This window comes from Mesoplodon bidens (genome assembly GCF_964165515.1).
Source record: "Mesoplodon bidens genome assembly, chromosome: 6".
In the NCBI taxonomy this organism is placed as follows: domain Eukaryota; kingdom Metazoa; phylum Chordata; class Mammalia; order Artiodactyla; family Ziphiidae; genus Mesoplodon; species Mesoplodon bidens.
The window spans coordinates 95,253,173-95,270,028 of NC_138162.1; the positions used below are offsets into that span (position 1 = coordinate 95,253,173).

Here is a 16,856-nt window from a genome sequence, read left to right on the forward strand (position 1 = left end):
TCAGTTATGTTTAGTTCAAAACATTTGTCTGTTACCTTGATGAATTGGGACATCATGAGTGTTGAACTGGATTTTATTAACCTGAGCTCCATCAAAGCAGTGGCCATAAATGGGAAGCTCCTTGGGCAAAAATCTGTGTCCTTCACAGTGTTTTGTTTTGTTTTTTTAACTTTTAACTGAAGTATACATTACAAAAAAAATAAACATTGTAATGGTACAGCTCAATTAATTTTCACAAACACCTAATCAAGAAATCCCAGCACTCCCGGACCCCTCAGAATCACTCTGTCTTCAGAGGAGGCCGCTGTCTGATTTCAAAAACCATAGCTCTCTGAACTTTATATATACAGTGCATTCTTTTCTGAGTCTGGCTTTCTTCATTCAACGTTATGTTTTAGAGATCCATCCAGGTCCTTGTGGTTAGCAATAGTTTGTTCATTCTCATTGTAAGCATACTTCTTGTATTACGCTTCACTTTATTGCATTTCACAGATACTGTGTTTTTTTACAAACTGAAGGTTTGTGGCAACCCTGTGTCGAGCAAATCTATTGGTGCCATTTTTCCAACAGCATTTGCTCGCTTCATGTCTCTGTGTCACATTTTGGTAATTTGCAATATTTCAGACTTTTCCTTTGTTATTATATTTGTTATGGTGATCTATGATCAGTGGTCTTTGATGTTACTACTACAACTTGCAGAAGGCTCAGACGATGGTTAGCATTTTTTAGCCATAAAATCTTTTAAATTAAGTTTTGTTCTTTTTTTTTAAGACAGAATGATATTACACACTTAATAGATCACAGTATAGTACACTGGGAAACCCATAAGTTCGTGTAACTTACTTTATTGAAATATTTACTTTATCACAGTGCTCTGGAACAAAACCTGCAGTATCTCCAAGGTATACCTATACTATATAACATTCTTCTGTATGAATATGCCAGAAATTATATATTTTATATGTATATACATATATATATATATAAATTCATTCAACTGGGTTAATTGCCATTTGGAGTGTAGCTATGAACTTTTAAGCATTCCTTGATCTGTCATTTGAGGCTCATGTGTATGTGTTTCTGTCAGGTAGAATTGCTCTATATTTAAAAATTGTGGGGCTTCCCTTGTGGCTCAGTGGTTAAGAATCTGCCTGCCAGTGCAGGGGACACGGGTTCGAGCCCTGGTCCGGGAAGATCCCACATGCTGTGGAGCAACTGAGCCCATGCACCACAACTACTGAGCCTGTGCTCTAGAGCCCGTGAGCCACAACTACTGAGCCCGTGTGCTGCAACTGCTAAAGCCCACGCGCCTAGAGCCTGTGCTCTGCAACAAGAGAAGGCACTGCAATGAGAAGCCCATGCACTGCAACGAAGAGTAGCCCCCACTTGCTGCAACTAGAGAAAGCCCACACACAGCAATGAAGACCCAACGCAGCCAAAAAAATAAATAAATAAAATAAATATTAAAAAAAAATTATGGGGCTTCCCTGGTGGCGCAGTGGTTGAGAGTCCGCCTGCCGATGCAGGGGACACAGGTTCGTGCCCCAGTCCGGGAGGATCCCACATGCCGCGGAGCGGCTGGGCCTGTGAGCCATGGCCGCTGAGCCTGTGCTTCCGGAGCCTGTGCTCCTCAAAGGGAGAGGCCACAACAGTGAGAGGCCCGCGTACTGCAAAAAAAAAAAAAAAAAAAAAAATTATGAAGTTTCAACTTCTCTTGATAAGTAAAGCCTTGCCACTGGGTGGCTCCTGTTTTTGCATGGCAACACTTGGCTGGGGCTGAGTGGCAGCGCCTCCTCTCAGTGGGATGTGTGCCTCCCACTCTCTACCTTTGCCTGTGCTCACACAGTGTTCGTCTCCCACGTCATTCTCCCAGCCTCTCCTCACCTCTCAGTCATGGCATCTGCCCCGCCACCGCCCATCTAGGCAGGGTTCTGCCACCTTGTCTAGAGAGCTGGGAGGCACTTCCTGTGAGATTGTTTTTCTAAAGATTTGTTGCAGCCTCTCTCCTCTCCTCACTTGTGAGCCCTGAGCTTATCTTCCTCCAGCATGTTGCTGTGATCTTTAGTCAGAAGGCTTAGGGAAAGAAATGGGCCCTGGAGTATAATGCCAAGATGCAGGTGGTCTTTTTGGCTTATTCACCCTATTCTGCTGACATTGTGACTAGAGGTACAGCCCAGGGCCCAAAACCCCTCCCACAGTCTTGGAGCTGCAGGTGGGAAGCTTTACCTCACAACTGCAGAGATAGCCCAGCGTGCACAAACACACCATTTGGATATAAACCGGAGTTTTTTCTCCACACCTTTGCAGGTTGTCATTCCAGACACATCAGTGTACCTCCTCTTCCCCAGAGTATTGTGAGGAAAAAAATCTTCCTTTTTTGGTTCCTATAAGGGTCCTATGAAGGAGACCTAATTCTTTTCTACATGTCTGTTTTTTATTGTTTGGGTTTTGCCTCATTGGGCCTTGGTCTAAATACTGGAGAATTAGTGTTACTATATCAAACAGTGTCTTTGGGAATCATGAATAATCTGCACATTATTATGTTTTAAACAAGATAAGTTTCAAAATTAGAAAAGTAATATTCGCTCTACTGACATTTTATGAACAGAAACATTGATTGCATAAAAGGAACATCAACACAAATTTCTTGCATGGCCCAATATATTCCAATCATGATGAAAATAAAAATAAATTGCTTAAGCCAAGCTTGCATATAATTTTTAAGACCCTTTCCTGACCTTCTTCTAATGTAGAAATGGAGAACAGTGGTCAAGCCCAAACAAATGAGAACTGGAAAGGACCTTAGAAATCATCTCATGCAAATTAAAACTCCAATGGGTGAGGAGTAGGGGTGACTGTGGTCACATGAGACACCTTCCCGAGCTCAAGTATCACTAGGACGATTGAGTTTTATGATGTTTGTCAGCTGGTATCTGGTGCTTCCTCCCCTGTTTACCTTAACCTTCTGAGTACATTGGAATGGATTGTGTAATAGTCTCTCGTAGTAGAAATTACAAGGAAAATTTTGTCCATCCATTTATTCAAAGAACGGTGTTAAGTGCCGTGAAGAAAAGCAAAATGGGATGGGGGATTGTCAGGGAAACCCTGAGGGAATGAGGGGATGTGCCTTCCAAATACCTAGTTTAAGAATGTTCTAGACCATCAAATCCTAGGATGTAAATAATGTATGCTCTTTATGCATAACAGAGGTTGTATATAGTAGGCATTCACAAAGACTTCTGAAAGAAGTGAATTCATGGGTTTGATATGACTTTATGGGTTGTTTTGAATGTTCAAGCATCCTTCATGGTGGACTAGGCTCTGTGATTTATAATGAGAATTGACTTTATACAGTAGATCATGACCCATGGGCAGTATTCAGCCCACAGATATGGTTTGTTTGGAGCATATGGTATTTTTAAAAACCAGGAAATTTTATATCAAAGTCTAAATTTTACCATATCTTAAAAACTCAGTTTGACAAAACCAGCCCTGAATTCCTGTGCAGTTCCAGCAATTGGCTGAGCTCATGGCAGCAACCTTCTTCAGAGGGGCTTCTGGTCCCTGGTTCTCAGCTCCCATTCTTCTATACCCTGTGCTGGTAAGGACTTGCTTTTGCAACTTGCAGGCTGAGCTCCTGTCATCATCCTGTTGGATGTTTTGCTCTGAAGATGAATTAATGCCATAAATTGTCATTTAAAATGAATTGAGTTGAATTTATAAAAATGTAGGTATCAAATATTTTTAAGTAATGCCTCAAAGGTCAGTTTGCTTTCAGGAATGGGTGCAAGTAATGGTTTTGTTTTAAATAAATTTCCAGGCTCTTTTAACTGAGAAGACCTAAAGGCAGTGAGCGCATCTCACTTCCAGATCTGTGTTTCTAAGGGCCATTTTTCATTAGAAGGAGCAAGGCCCCTGAGAAAAATGTCAAGTAATAGATCAGGGCCAGGGAATCTGTAAAGTGTGCCTGAAACATTTCATCATACCAGCAGGCACAAAAGCACTCAGAGATTACTGCAGACTGTGAACAGTACATAGAAGCTAGGTGAAGGCACAGTTTGAATACCTCAAATAAGAATGGCAATGGATTATAGCACGTCAAATGCAAAATCCTTTTTATAACAGAGGGAATAGGGCCAAAAGGGTCATAGCTTTTTCTGTAGAGGAATGCTAACTAATGAGTACAGAAGGAATCACAGAGTTAGAAAATCACCACTGTGAAACTTCCAACATAGTCACTGATTTAGGCAAAGATGGGAGCTAAAACCACTAAGTGAAAGGTTATTGCATGGCAAGATATTCACACAGACCTAAAGTCTTACCTTGCAGGATATTTCTTAATTACAAGGAGATGAAGACACTACCTTAACCAATGTCTTCAGCATCACCAATAACACGCCAGCCCGACATTTTGTGCCTCCTGATACGATACAAAAGGAAGTACATGACATCACCTATATGGGATTCTTGGCGAAAACGTTTCACCTAAATCTAATCGTAAGGAAACAATCAGACAAATACATATTAGGGGACATTCTACATGATAGCTGGCTTGGACCCTTCAAAAAGTGAAGGGGTGAAACACATAGGCAGAGAATTGCTACCCTAGATTATAGGAGACTAAAGGCAAGTGAACTCTGATTAGATCTTGAGCCACATATACACGTACCACACGCACAGCAATTTAGGACATTGTTGGGACAGTTGGGAAAATCTGAATATGGACTGTATGTTGAAACTGAATCGATGTTAAATTTCTGGGGTTTGATAATGTGAGAGAATGTGATCATTGTCTCATGGTTATGTAAGAAGATGTCCTTGTTCTTAGGAGACTTATACTGAAGTACTAGGGTGACATGATATCTGCAACTTACATTCAGATGGTCCAGCCCCTGTACCCCACAAATACATATATATGTATAGACAGGGATGTGGAAAGAGTGAAAAAGATAAAATGAAGGTGACAAAATATTAATTGGTGAAGGTAGGTGAAGAATCTGTAGATGTTCACTGTATTCTTTCACCTTTTCTATGGCCATAAAAATATTGCTAAATAAATGCTAAATAGTTGCGGGAAATAAGGCAATTTGCCTTAAATTAATTTTAACTCTTTGATTTATCTTTAACTCTAGTGAAATATTTACATGTAAAATTTATTTTAAGTTAATTAAGGTGTTACTCTATGTACAGATTCTTAGCTATTGTACAAGAATCCCTAGAGGATTTAGGACGGGTTTTATGAGCCTTTTGATACATGCAGAGTGTTTGTATATGTGTATTTTTCTGCATAGAAGGTCCATCATAGCTTCTATCATATCCTCAAAGGGAGAGGCCCATCCTTCAAATAGTTAAGAACTACTGACCTAGAGTAGATTTACAATTTATAATGCATTCTTTATTCTGAGTATCACATACTAGTTAGCATTTCAGACACTTCATGTATAAATTTGGTAATTGAGAATGTAATTCTCAACTTATGTAAAGCAAATGAACCTTCAGCAGATTCCAATTTATAAAAAGATTTGCTTATATCAGCTGATAGTTCAATGTAAGTTTATTTGACCACAGAGATTCTGTTACTTAGAAACACACCATGACATTCTAATAACATGATGTATTCCTTTTCTTTTCCAAACTAATATGTGTTTAGTGCAATCACATGTTATTTTTAATGCAGTCTGCTTTCCCTTGTGTGGATTCACATTCTTCATATTTTGTGCAAAGGGAAAAATATGCTAGACTGTAAATTTTTTAATCCATTTTTATGTAGAAAGGGAAATATAATGTCAAAGAAGAAACAGTCATGCCTTTATTTTTTAGTTGTGTAATCACTAAGCTCTATTAATCTAGTTAGAAACATTCACCTCTTTGCACATAACAGTGTGTGACAGACCAAATTCCAACATGACTTATAGTTTCAATTGTTCCTGTACAGCATGTTGAAGCAACGACACGTGAGTAATCGTTAATATGCCAAAGTGTTGTTGAAGACATATAGGATGAAATGTATACTAACACATATCTATACTGTTTACAGTAGATTTTAGTTTCTCTGAAAATCTTTCACAAATGCCTCTGGGTCTGTTGGAGTAGGTTTAATCAGAGCTGATGTTTACAAGGATAGTAAATATTTAAACTCCCCAGGAGAACCATCTGCCCAGAGCATGCTGCACCTGGCCAAGGCTTACACGCAGACTCTTACTGTATCCCCGTAGACCCACTTGTGGGTTATCTCTGAGGTAGGAATCCATATGCAGGACAGGTTTGCTGATCAAATATTCTTCTAGTTTGGCTATTTTAAATGGAGTTTTTCTCCCTTTTTGGTGTTATATTATTACAGTGAAGCACACTTATAAGTCAGAATTACTTTTGTTTCCTATAATCAGGATTTTTTTTAATCTGCTTCTAAACTATTGCCATATCTATGACAATAAGTAGTTTAGATTCTATGAGTCCTGGTTTTACTCTGTGTTTAGAGAGCCCTTGCTCAAGTAAGGCTCGAGCCCTTGCTTAGCCCTTGTTCTAAGCTAGTTTCATTCTGTTCTGTGTGATGGATATGAGCATGCAGTGACACAGCACAAAGACCGCCAAGCTCAAGAGAGACGCTGACATGGCTGCAGAGTCCCACTTGAGTGCAGCCGTGTACAGAGAGCATTTGCTGACTCCTGCCCTGCTGTAATAGGCCCACTCCTTTTTCCACTGTATATCACAATCTAAGGAATCAATGTCCTTTAATAATTAATATCTACCATATTATGAGACTTGGCAGCCTTGAGCAAGTCACTGAACCTTCCTACCTGCTGGTTTCCCAGTGCCTATCTATGATGGAATGGACACTCATCTGACGTCCACCCTGTTCTCAGTACTGTCATGGACATCACCTTATTTAACCTTCCCAGCAGCCTTGGTAGGCAGATGTTCTCCTCAATTTCATGGGCAAGGAAACTGGAAATCAGAGTCTAAGTAACTTGACCAAGCCCACAGGATTCCAGTTCAGACCCAAGATACTCGTTCTTGTTTTTTTCATTTCAAGAGATGGACCTCATGTTTCACAGACTTCTAGGGTTTAAGGGCCCCTGAAGTCATCTGGTATATGTTAGAGCTGGCCAGAAACTTCTATTTTCATAAGTACTTTTAATATTTTTGAATTTTAATTTGAGAGTCTGAATTCAACTATGGACAGTTGAATAATTCAGTTATCACCAATTTGTAAGTACTTCTCCTATGAGGAAACTTTCTGGTTTCTAAATAAGGGAAAGAGATGGAATAGATATCATAGAGGGTTTTACCCAGCCCTTTGAGGTTTCACTTAAACAGCAGAACATGAGTATTTCATTCTTTTATGTCAGCATCTATGAACCTAGTAATTCATGTTGTTTAAATGATGGCTTTGGAAAACATCGTCAAAGTTGCTGTTATGGAGAACAATCAGTTGATTACTAAGTATTACCAGTTGTCAAAGCATGACTTAATTTTTTATAAAATATACTCTGTGCCTTCTAATGTCCATGTCAGGAAATATTAATAAGAGAAATTATTCCTTATTAATTTTATGACCCTATATAAATCTTTATTGCTTTTCCTTTAAAAATCCTTAAATTTTGCAGATTTCTTTTTGTTTTGTTTAGGAGTAGTATTAATATCAACTTTGGACAACTCATGAGCTGATTGTCTAGACTGAGGAATCAACAGTCATTTTAGTACCTACTTTGTACACAGAATGCAGGGATCCAAGAAATGAATTGTCTCTCTTCTTCTAAGTTTTACAATCTTTTGGGGAAAACAAGATACACCTCCTACCCATCTACCATACAACACCCCACATGCAAAGAAATAATCAATGCAGACCTAACTCATAATACCAGATCTGTCTTTCACGAGGTTGGTGGAACAGATGCCAAGTGCCGAAGGGAGGGGTCACTTCCCAGGGAGCTGGGCTTCTAGGCACAGCTTGTCTTGTGCCTTGGAAGCTCCTTGAGATCAAATCATATGGCTCAAGTCAGATGGAGACTTATGGTCTACTTGCTCCCCTTGAAATTGGAAGTTGGTGCTCATTAGGGTTCCGCTCCCCTGCCCTTCTCTTCACCTGCCCCTCAATGTGTATCCTTTCCTTTGGATTCCACCCCAGCTGAGTGCATTCCCATCCTCCTGCCTGAATTCCATGGTGACCCCCCCCACCAACTTCAGCATATTCTCATCCAAACTGTCCCTTTCTTACAGCTTCTCAGCAGTATCAATGAGACTCAGAGCAGTTCTCCTTTTTGTCTCCTTTTCTCTTCTTTGTGTGTGTCCTTTACATGGTAGATCACTATCCACTAGTAGTTCTTCTCTTTTCTTTTCCTTTATTCTCTTTCTTTTTACATTCAATCAGTTCATTTTATTTTTAATATATTCTCAGTTATTCATGGCTCATAATGTCCTTCTGAGATTGAGCCCCTCAGAAGACCACAGGTGGTCACTAATTATGGCAAACTTGCCCTCAGACTTAGTCTCCACGATGAGAATGTAGATATTTTTTTCTTTCTTTCAAACTCTCTGTCATACCTATTCCTGTTCCTGCTTGTTCTTCCTGTCACCTGTACTGTGTGGGTCCCACTTATTCTGTTTCTAGATTATTACAGTGGTGGCTCTTTTTCCTTCCTGAAACCATTGCTTTCCTGACATACTCCTCCCTTCAGAGTTTTTTGGTGGTGCACTACATTTCTCATCACAGTAAGTCTGGTCTCTTCTTGCTGGCCTTCCAAGCCGTCCCAGGCCTCTAATTTCCTGTATAATCTTTCCTCCACTGGTGAACCTCAACTATGCTTGGCTCATGCCTCTTTTAGTCAGTCATTCCTTCCCCCTCAACTGATTCAAATCCTATTTCAAGGCCCAGCTCAAGCCTGTTGATCTTTTCTTCTCCAAACCCAGTGCGAGTTATTTCCCGTACCATATATACCACAGGCTTCCTTTATTACTCCTGATCTAAATTTGTCAATTCAGGGAAGCCACTTTTGCCTATAGCACACAGCATTATGCTTAACATAATGTGTGGCACCAGTAAAAATTTGGGATTTTGTCCTTTAGCTATATACCCATCATCTGTGGCTTAAATTTCCACATACTTACCAAATCTAAAATGATCTTGAAACAAGCATTATAATTTATAACACTTCCCAATGAATTTAAAGGTTTATACTACATAGTTTGAACAGTTATTGGAATAATCACATTCTTATGTGTGAATGGGGTATCATCCTCACTGCTCTTAGTGGTGTCCATGCAGACCAGGGGCAGATTTCAACTAGTGTAGTGGGTGGTGTTTTCCATGTTAATAAAAGCAGCCATCCCTAAGAGTAGTTAACTTTAACCTCACAAGCCTGACTCCTAAGGGATGTGTGTAGAGTCATTTGACAATACAAGCCCAAGGAGAGATTGTTGTATCTTCTCGCTCCTGTTGGCAGCACCTGCCAAACCAGGTGCCCTGCATCCTCAGATTTAGAGGTGCACCATATGCACTCTCAGGTGTCCAGACTTTCCACTTTGGGGACTTCATTCAGAAGATGCGTGTTAAGTCCAGACTCAGCCACCTACTCCCTGTCATTCCCAAGCGCCACACACTCACCCTCAGGATGAGTGTCATCCTGGGGTCATCCTGACCTGCCTTCTCCATAGGGAGTGACACAGTCTGACGGAGACGAGGATGTGAGCCCAGTCTGTGCACACTACAGCACTGTGCCATGTTGTGCCTGTCCTACAGAACACATACTCATGCTGACTGCCTTTCAGGGTGTTTCAGGTTGGAGGTCAGTAGTCTTTGGTTGTGGCAGAAGTGCTCAGGGCTGATCCCACCCTAGGAGCTCCAAAGGAACAGACACATCTACTAAACTTCCTTGCCCTGGCATACTCAAAGGTTGGCTGTGTCCAGGCAGCTGTAATCTGCATACCTGAGAAGTGTTTCTTCAGACCAGAGCTCTCCAGCGAAGTTCTCTGAAAGTGTGGGAGGAGCTGAGCAGAGGATAGGGACCAGGAACTTTGGCTGAATGTTTCTTATGATTCTTAAAACTTGATGTGTGATTTATATAGTACCTTGTCTACTGGTTTCAAGAAATAAGGGTGGTTAGGGAGGCAGGCAGGAACAGTGGCAGCTAACCCTTTCTGATGGTAGCAAAGCTGTTTTGTCTGAAGAGAGTCTGTGTACTTCCTCTTTAGGGATACTTTAACCCCAGGGCACCATGAACTCCTAATGAGCCATGCTTGAAAACCACTGATGCGTTCATCAATGCATTTATATTCACACAGCATGCTATTTTATAATTGAATCAAGTGATCTCAGAAAAGTAAAATGACTACATAATTATTGGAGACCAAGATGGGCACCCAAGTGTCCTGATTCCTGGTGTAATTATTTCCTTATGATTCTAGGCTATATGTTTCTTTAACCACATCTTATCTTTAGTGCTTTTTGAAATATTTTAATCTACAATAAGCCAAATCTCAAAATTGAAAAGTTAGTTAGTATTCCTCATACTTATGTGCAAAGATGACACACCATTAATATTTTCAGACCATAGCTGGGCCAGGATTTCCTTAGTGTACATATGTATTAGTAATTACAGCATATTTCTGAAGCCAAACAGAACACCTCTTTATTTTAAACATTATATATCATGAAGAATGTTTGCTATATGGACATTTATCACTTTTTTAAAAGTGGAATTAAAGCTTCTATCCAGAGCATGATGAAGTTTCAAAGCAAACAAGTTCAATGCTAGACATATTTTATATTTTAAATTGTAAAATCAGAAATAAAAGCATCTTCCAACTTAAAAACAAAGCTTTCATCAGTCATTCTGATTTTTAACCTTTCTAGAGATTCTGCTCCCAACAGGGTGTCCCTGAGTGCACAGTAGGGTCTCAGTGTTCCTGGGCCTGGTGTTACTCCAAGGCTTCCAGGGATTGCTGTGTCTTACTGCAACTTGTGCTGTTTGCACACTCTAGAAACCTACGATCTGGGAGTACCCCCAGGTCCAGGCAGAGGGGCCTCAGGAACCCAGCATGCTTCATTGCATCATCACCCTGTTCTGCTGACTTCATCACACTTGGCCTGTTGATTTGATTGTCTATTTGATTTCCTGCTTATTGCCCCTAACGCAGTGTGCATTGCCAGAGAGCAGAGACCTCATCTGATCTATTCATCCCTGTCTCTGTAGAACAGCACCTGGGACACATCTGATTAAAGTCAGAATGAGAAATGAATGCTGGAGTGTTTCAGTATTCGTCTGTGTTGTCCAGGATGCTAATTCTTTTGACTCACCTTATTCAGTTTGAGTCCCCTCTGACACTAATTTTGTTTACTGTTTAGGTTGCCTTAAACCACTTATGTCAATGCGTTTATATTCACACAGCAAGAAGCATTGCACAAGGGTTCTTGCTGATTAAATGAATAATCATATCTTCTTGTTTTCATCTGTCTCTTACATTCAACTTGGCCAGTTTAAATTAGCAATGCTTCTACATTCCTAAACTAGTTATAAATCTCAACTTTTGTTCCATAGGATTTTATTTCTCTTCTTAGCCACTTGGCTTAAGCCTTTGACCCTTGATTCTAACAGTTTGTATCATATTATTATTCTTGTTCATTTTGTAATCTCAAAAACCTAGATATTAAGAAAAGGGGCTTAGAATTAACATTAGCTTAAATGGGATAAATCAAACTTACACATCTTGAAAGCTGTCCAGATAATAATCAACTTTGGTTGAATATGCTGGTTGCTGTCAATTTTATATGAAATGTTGGCAATTATAAGTATACTCACCGTGCATACCACGCTTCCCAGGTGCTTTTTATTCTCTGGTTCTCGTAATGACCCTGTGAAGTGGGGCTGGAAGGTTCTGAGGATGGTGAGAGAGCTATTACAAGATTGAATAACTGAAGTTTGAATAATTAGAATAACCTACCCAAGGGGGCCAAGACTAGAACTTAAGTTCCTAATCTGGTGTTTTTTCAAGGTACAAAACTGAGAGTAACAAGAAAAGTCAACGTGGTTTCTGTATGTGTCTTTTACAAATTACTTTAGAAATAAAGATAAAAGATCATTACATAATGAAAATTTTAATATATTATATGGTTTTGTTAGGGTCTAGTACATAGTGAATACTAATAGCTTTATGTTAAATTGAACTGAGTAAAAGGATACCTTTGAGCAAATTAGGGCAAAGAAAAGAGGTACTAACAATGACCAGAGGAGCAAAAATTTTTTTTAATTTATGCATTAGGTTTACATTTACAAGGTTTAGTCAAGGAAAATTAACATATATTTTAAGCAAACTCTACTGCTTCCCATAAAATCTTTTGATCTTGAGCAAAGAATAATGAGGGTGATCTTAAAATACTGTTAAACTTTTTAGACTTACAGAGAAATTTTAGACTTACAGAAAAACTACAAAAATCATATAGAATTCACATATACACTTCTCCCAGCTTCCCCTAATGTTAATAACCACATACTTAGCCATAGTACAATTCTCAAAACCAGGCAATTAACTTTATAGTAGTGTTTTAATTCCACACGTGTAATTAGTAGAAGGAACTAAAGCTAAGACAATAATTAAGTTTATTTATACCAGTAATTGTATCATAGGGTCTTATAGAAAATTAATAATTTATTGCTTTAACAATAGAATAATAAACAGAACACTAATTCATAAATTCTACCTATTATTTTTTCCTGTTATCAACTTCTTGGTCTTGAACCATAATATACATAATTTTTAAAAGGACTTAGGGAGTTCTTAGCTAATAGCAATACTAAGATCTGTTGTAAAGGACATGCTTATTTTGTTCCAGATTCTCCCAGTCTAGTTCAGTAGCACACAACATCCTATTCTCATGAGAAAACTGCAATGAGATGGCCTCTTTCTAGAGTGTAAAACTGAAAGCTTCATTAAAACTGCTAGAAGACTAAACCTTGTAGATATATCTTTGGTTGTTATGTGCATTGGCGAATCAGGTTGGCTAGCATAATGATACTAAGTATAACATGACATTATATCTCTCTTATTGATGAAAGATGCTACTGAAACAGATATGTGAGTATAATTTACAAGTGACAAAGAAAAACGTGGAATTACTTGATATTTTGTGGTTTAAGAACGACACTTGAATATGATCTTATGCATGAAAATGCGTAGGATGATATTTCTCTTGTTTTAATATAGTTGTTTTCAAGATGAAGACGTTCCAGGGTTGAATCACCATCTTCTTCAGAATTGCAAATTTGTTCTGGAAGAATATTCCTAAGGAAAAATAGACATGCAAGTCATAAATGATCCAAGTAATATTCTGCCTCCATAATTTAGGAGTTAAATTTTACATTTGTTTTAAAACCTCTTTTGTTTTTAAAATAAAATTGGATCCTTCTCTTATACACCAGAAAAAATTTCAAATATGTCAAAGATCTACATGTGAAAAAATGAAGCCATAGAATAGTAGAATAAAACATGGTCATACCCTGGGAGTAGGGGAAATATCTTCCTATGTGTGACTCAAAAACCAGATGCACTAAAAGAAAAGATTAATAATTTGACTACAGGTTGTTTTTTTTTTAATGCAAAGTTAAAAGACAAATCACGAACTAGGAGAAAGTGTTTGCAACTTATATTACTGATAAAGGGCTAATATACAAAGACCTAAAAACCTAGGAGGAGAGAGAAATGAGAAAAAAAAAAGATACCTGGGTAACCAGTTTACAGAAGAGAAAACGAAATGGCATGTAAACATGATGCTTAATTTCATTCATGATAAGAAACATGTAAATTTAAATGATACTGGCATACCACTCTCACTTACCAGATTTGCCCAACGCCCTCCCAAAAAAATCCAGAAGTTCATTAACATGTTCTGATGATGAGGCTCTATAGGATCAAACATCACTGAAGGAAATTCAAAACAGTACAGCCCCATGGATAGGAATTTGGCAGTATCTAGCAAAATTACATGTGTATTTTGTACCTTTCACTCAGCAATCCCACTTCTAGAGATCTGTCCCAAAGTTAGATTGGAAAAATACAAAATTACATTTGAACAGATTTGTACATTGTGGCATTATTTATAGTATAAAAAATGGAAACAATCAAATGTCTATCAATAAGGAACTGGTTGAATAAAATGTCCATATAGTGGAATACTATTCAACTGTAAAAAGGAATGAGGAAATTCTCTACATACTGATATGGAGTGATATCCAGGATATACTGATAATTTTTAAAAGTGAAGAACAGAAAAAATATACACTCTTTCCAGAGAGAGAGAAAAAAGTAATAATCCTTTGGTGTAATAATTTGTATAATAATTGTGAGACGCAGTGGGGAAGTTGAATGCGTGTATGTATGCTTATATTTTAAAAAAAAATAACACGGGATCATCAACGGGAAATTAATTTAAAAGTTTAGGGGCTTCCCTGGTGGCGCAGTCGTTAAGAATCCGCCTGCTAATGCAGGGGACATGGGTTTGAGCCCTGGTCCGGGATGATCCCGCGTGCCGCAGAGCAACTAAGCCCGTGCACCACAACTGCTGAACCTGTGCTCTAGAGCCTGCGTGCCACAACTACTGAAGCCCATGTGCCTAGAGCCCGTGCTCCGCAACAAGAAAAGCCACTGCAATGAGAAGCCCGCGCACTGCAACAAAGAGTAGCCCCCGCTCACCGCAACTAGAGAAAGCCCACACGCAGCAACAAAGACCCAACACAGCCAAAAATAAATTTTAAAAAACTTAACCTATGGGAAAGGATGGAATATGGTATAAGGGACAGGCATAGAAAAATATTGTATAGAAAGTAGCAATTCCTAAAAACCAAAGCAAATTAAAGACCTATCTGAACATTAAGTTGTTGACCTACTGTTACAGAGAAAACTTCTGTACTTAAGCTATACATCCTTCATGGAACATATTCTAAGGACAAGTAGAACTACTAAAAACATAATAAACTTAATTAAATACTTTTGTTGTTAGTTGTAATAATGGTATTATCATTTTGAAACTATTGCTTATAGTAAATATAAGTTATTGTTGGGAACCTAGATTTTCAGTGTAAGATAAGCAAGTTTAAAACAGAAGGACTTCCCTGTAACATTAAATTTGACTTGGGAATATCAGTATGAACTCATTTTTTTTTTTCTTCACAAAATACATGTTTCTGGCAGTCCACTGAAAGGCCTTGAAACAGTAACAACACATTTGAAAGGAAGATGCCTGGTGCCCAGATTGGAGCCTCTGAACATGATTCCCCAGTGAGAGGAGCTAGGGCTCTTTGGAAGAAGGGTGGCATCGGGCTCTAGTGGGGAATATAAAAGTGAGCCATTCAAGATCTACAGAGGCCTATCCAAGGACACAGGAACCAACTCGAAGGGCTACCATTGGCCAAAGATGGGACAGTTTAAGAACAATAATTGCAGTTGATTGAAACATTCTTAATATATAAAGCCATAAGTTCATATTGATTCTCCAGAGAAAGCCAAAAACAAATTAATAAAGCAAAAATATTTAGGCACCAACTTCTTTTTTATCCTGACAGCCACTATTAAAATTTTAATATATTTTATAGTCCTTTTCCTTCATGTTTAATGCATATGTATAATTTTTTCCAGTTTTATAAAGATTGGCATAACATTGTATTAGTTTAAAGTGTACAACATAATGATTTGATGTATGTGTATGGGGTTGAAATGATCACCACCATAAGTTTAGGTAACATCCATCACCTCACACTGTTACAAATCTGTAACCAACTTCTTACTCTGCTAGGCAGTTTAAAGGAAAGAACTGAGCCTACCTTTCAGAGTAACAAAGTTGCCCTAATTGAAAAGAAAATATTATTTACAGAGGAAGTCCAGCTATAAAATGTGGAAAGAATGACAAAAAATAGAAAGTCACCATTTTATTACCCCTAAGGAAATAACAGATGCAAGCAATAAGCATCTGTGAGTGAAAAAACCATCGGTTCAGTGGTGGAGGAGAAAGGTTATAATGGAGATATCAGGCCGTGACCACCTAGATCCCACCAGAATGGGACAGATACTGTATGCCTCCTGATGCAGTGCAATAGGAAGCATATAAGCATGACCTAGGAATTATTTTGGCCAAAAAATTTTGACTCTGAATCTTTAAAGCCTTTCCCATCCCCGCCTCTTCCCCTATAAACTCTTGACTCTTTCTTTGTTTTATTTTTCAGGAGTTTGTGTTTGCAAATGTAGAGACAGGTAAAAGAGTAAGGGGTATAATCGCCAAGGACAGGACCACAGAGCTCTGGGATCTGCCTCCCTCGTTGGCTGCACTAACAAAGCGTTCCAGATTAATTCTTGAGACATTCACACTTTCTAGGCAGGGGTGATGACTCTGTCAGCAGACAGAACACACACAGAAAAATGTATCCTCAGAAGTGAGGGAGCTGAGTCTCAATAAATTTATTCAGGATTTTGTCTTCAGAAAAATCTAGATAGAAGCAATTTTAATTTTAGCATATACTTAGGTTTTGTGTTCTACAGATTACAGTGTTTGAAATTACATATGGAGGTGGGATTAGCACCATAGTCTGCTGCCTTGAAGCCTCGCTTGAACATGCCTCTAAGGTTCTATGTATTATATAATCATACTCATTTTTACATTTTTTTACTCTGGAAGTTTACATACATAGAAAAGTAGAAAAAACACTATAGTGAATCCTCACATACCTATTCTCATCCAGTTTCAACAATCATTAACATTTGCCAGTCTTGTTTAATGCAACCTCTTGTCACTTTTTTTCTTTAAAGTAAATTCCAGACATCATGTCATGGTTGTTTAATCCTATATTTTGTCACCCATGACAATTTAAATG

At 38.4% G+C, this 16,856-nt stretch overlaps 2 protein-coding genes across 7 annotated transcripts in view; one reads left to right on the forward strand and one right to left on the reverse strand.

The window, feature by feature from the left end:
* CENPP (centromere protein P) overlaps positions 1–16,856 on the forward strand; it is a 231,964-nt gene that overhangs the window by 127,780 nt on the left and 87,328 nt on the right. The window lies entirely within an intron of this gene.
* The window catches only part of ECM2 (extracellular matrix protein 2), a 56,140-nt gene continuing 51,504 nt past the window's right edge, over positions 12,221–16,856 (reverse strand). For all 5 annotated transcript variants that reach the window (XM_081238005.1, XM_081238003.1, XM_081238002.1 and 2 more), the window contains exon 10: positions 12,221–13,278. In XM_081238005.1, the coding sequence (XP_081094131.1) occupies positions 13,110–13,278 (169 nt within the window). In that variant the 3' untranslated portion in view covers positions 12,221–13,109. The remainder of the gene's footprint in view (positions 13,279–16,856) is intronic.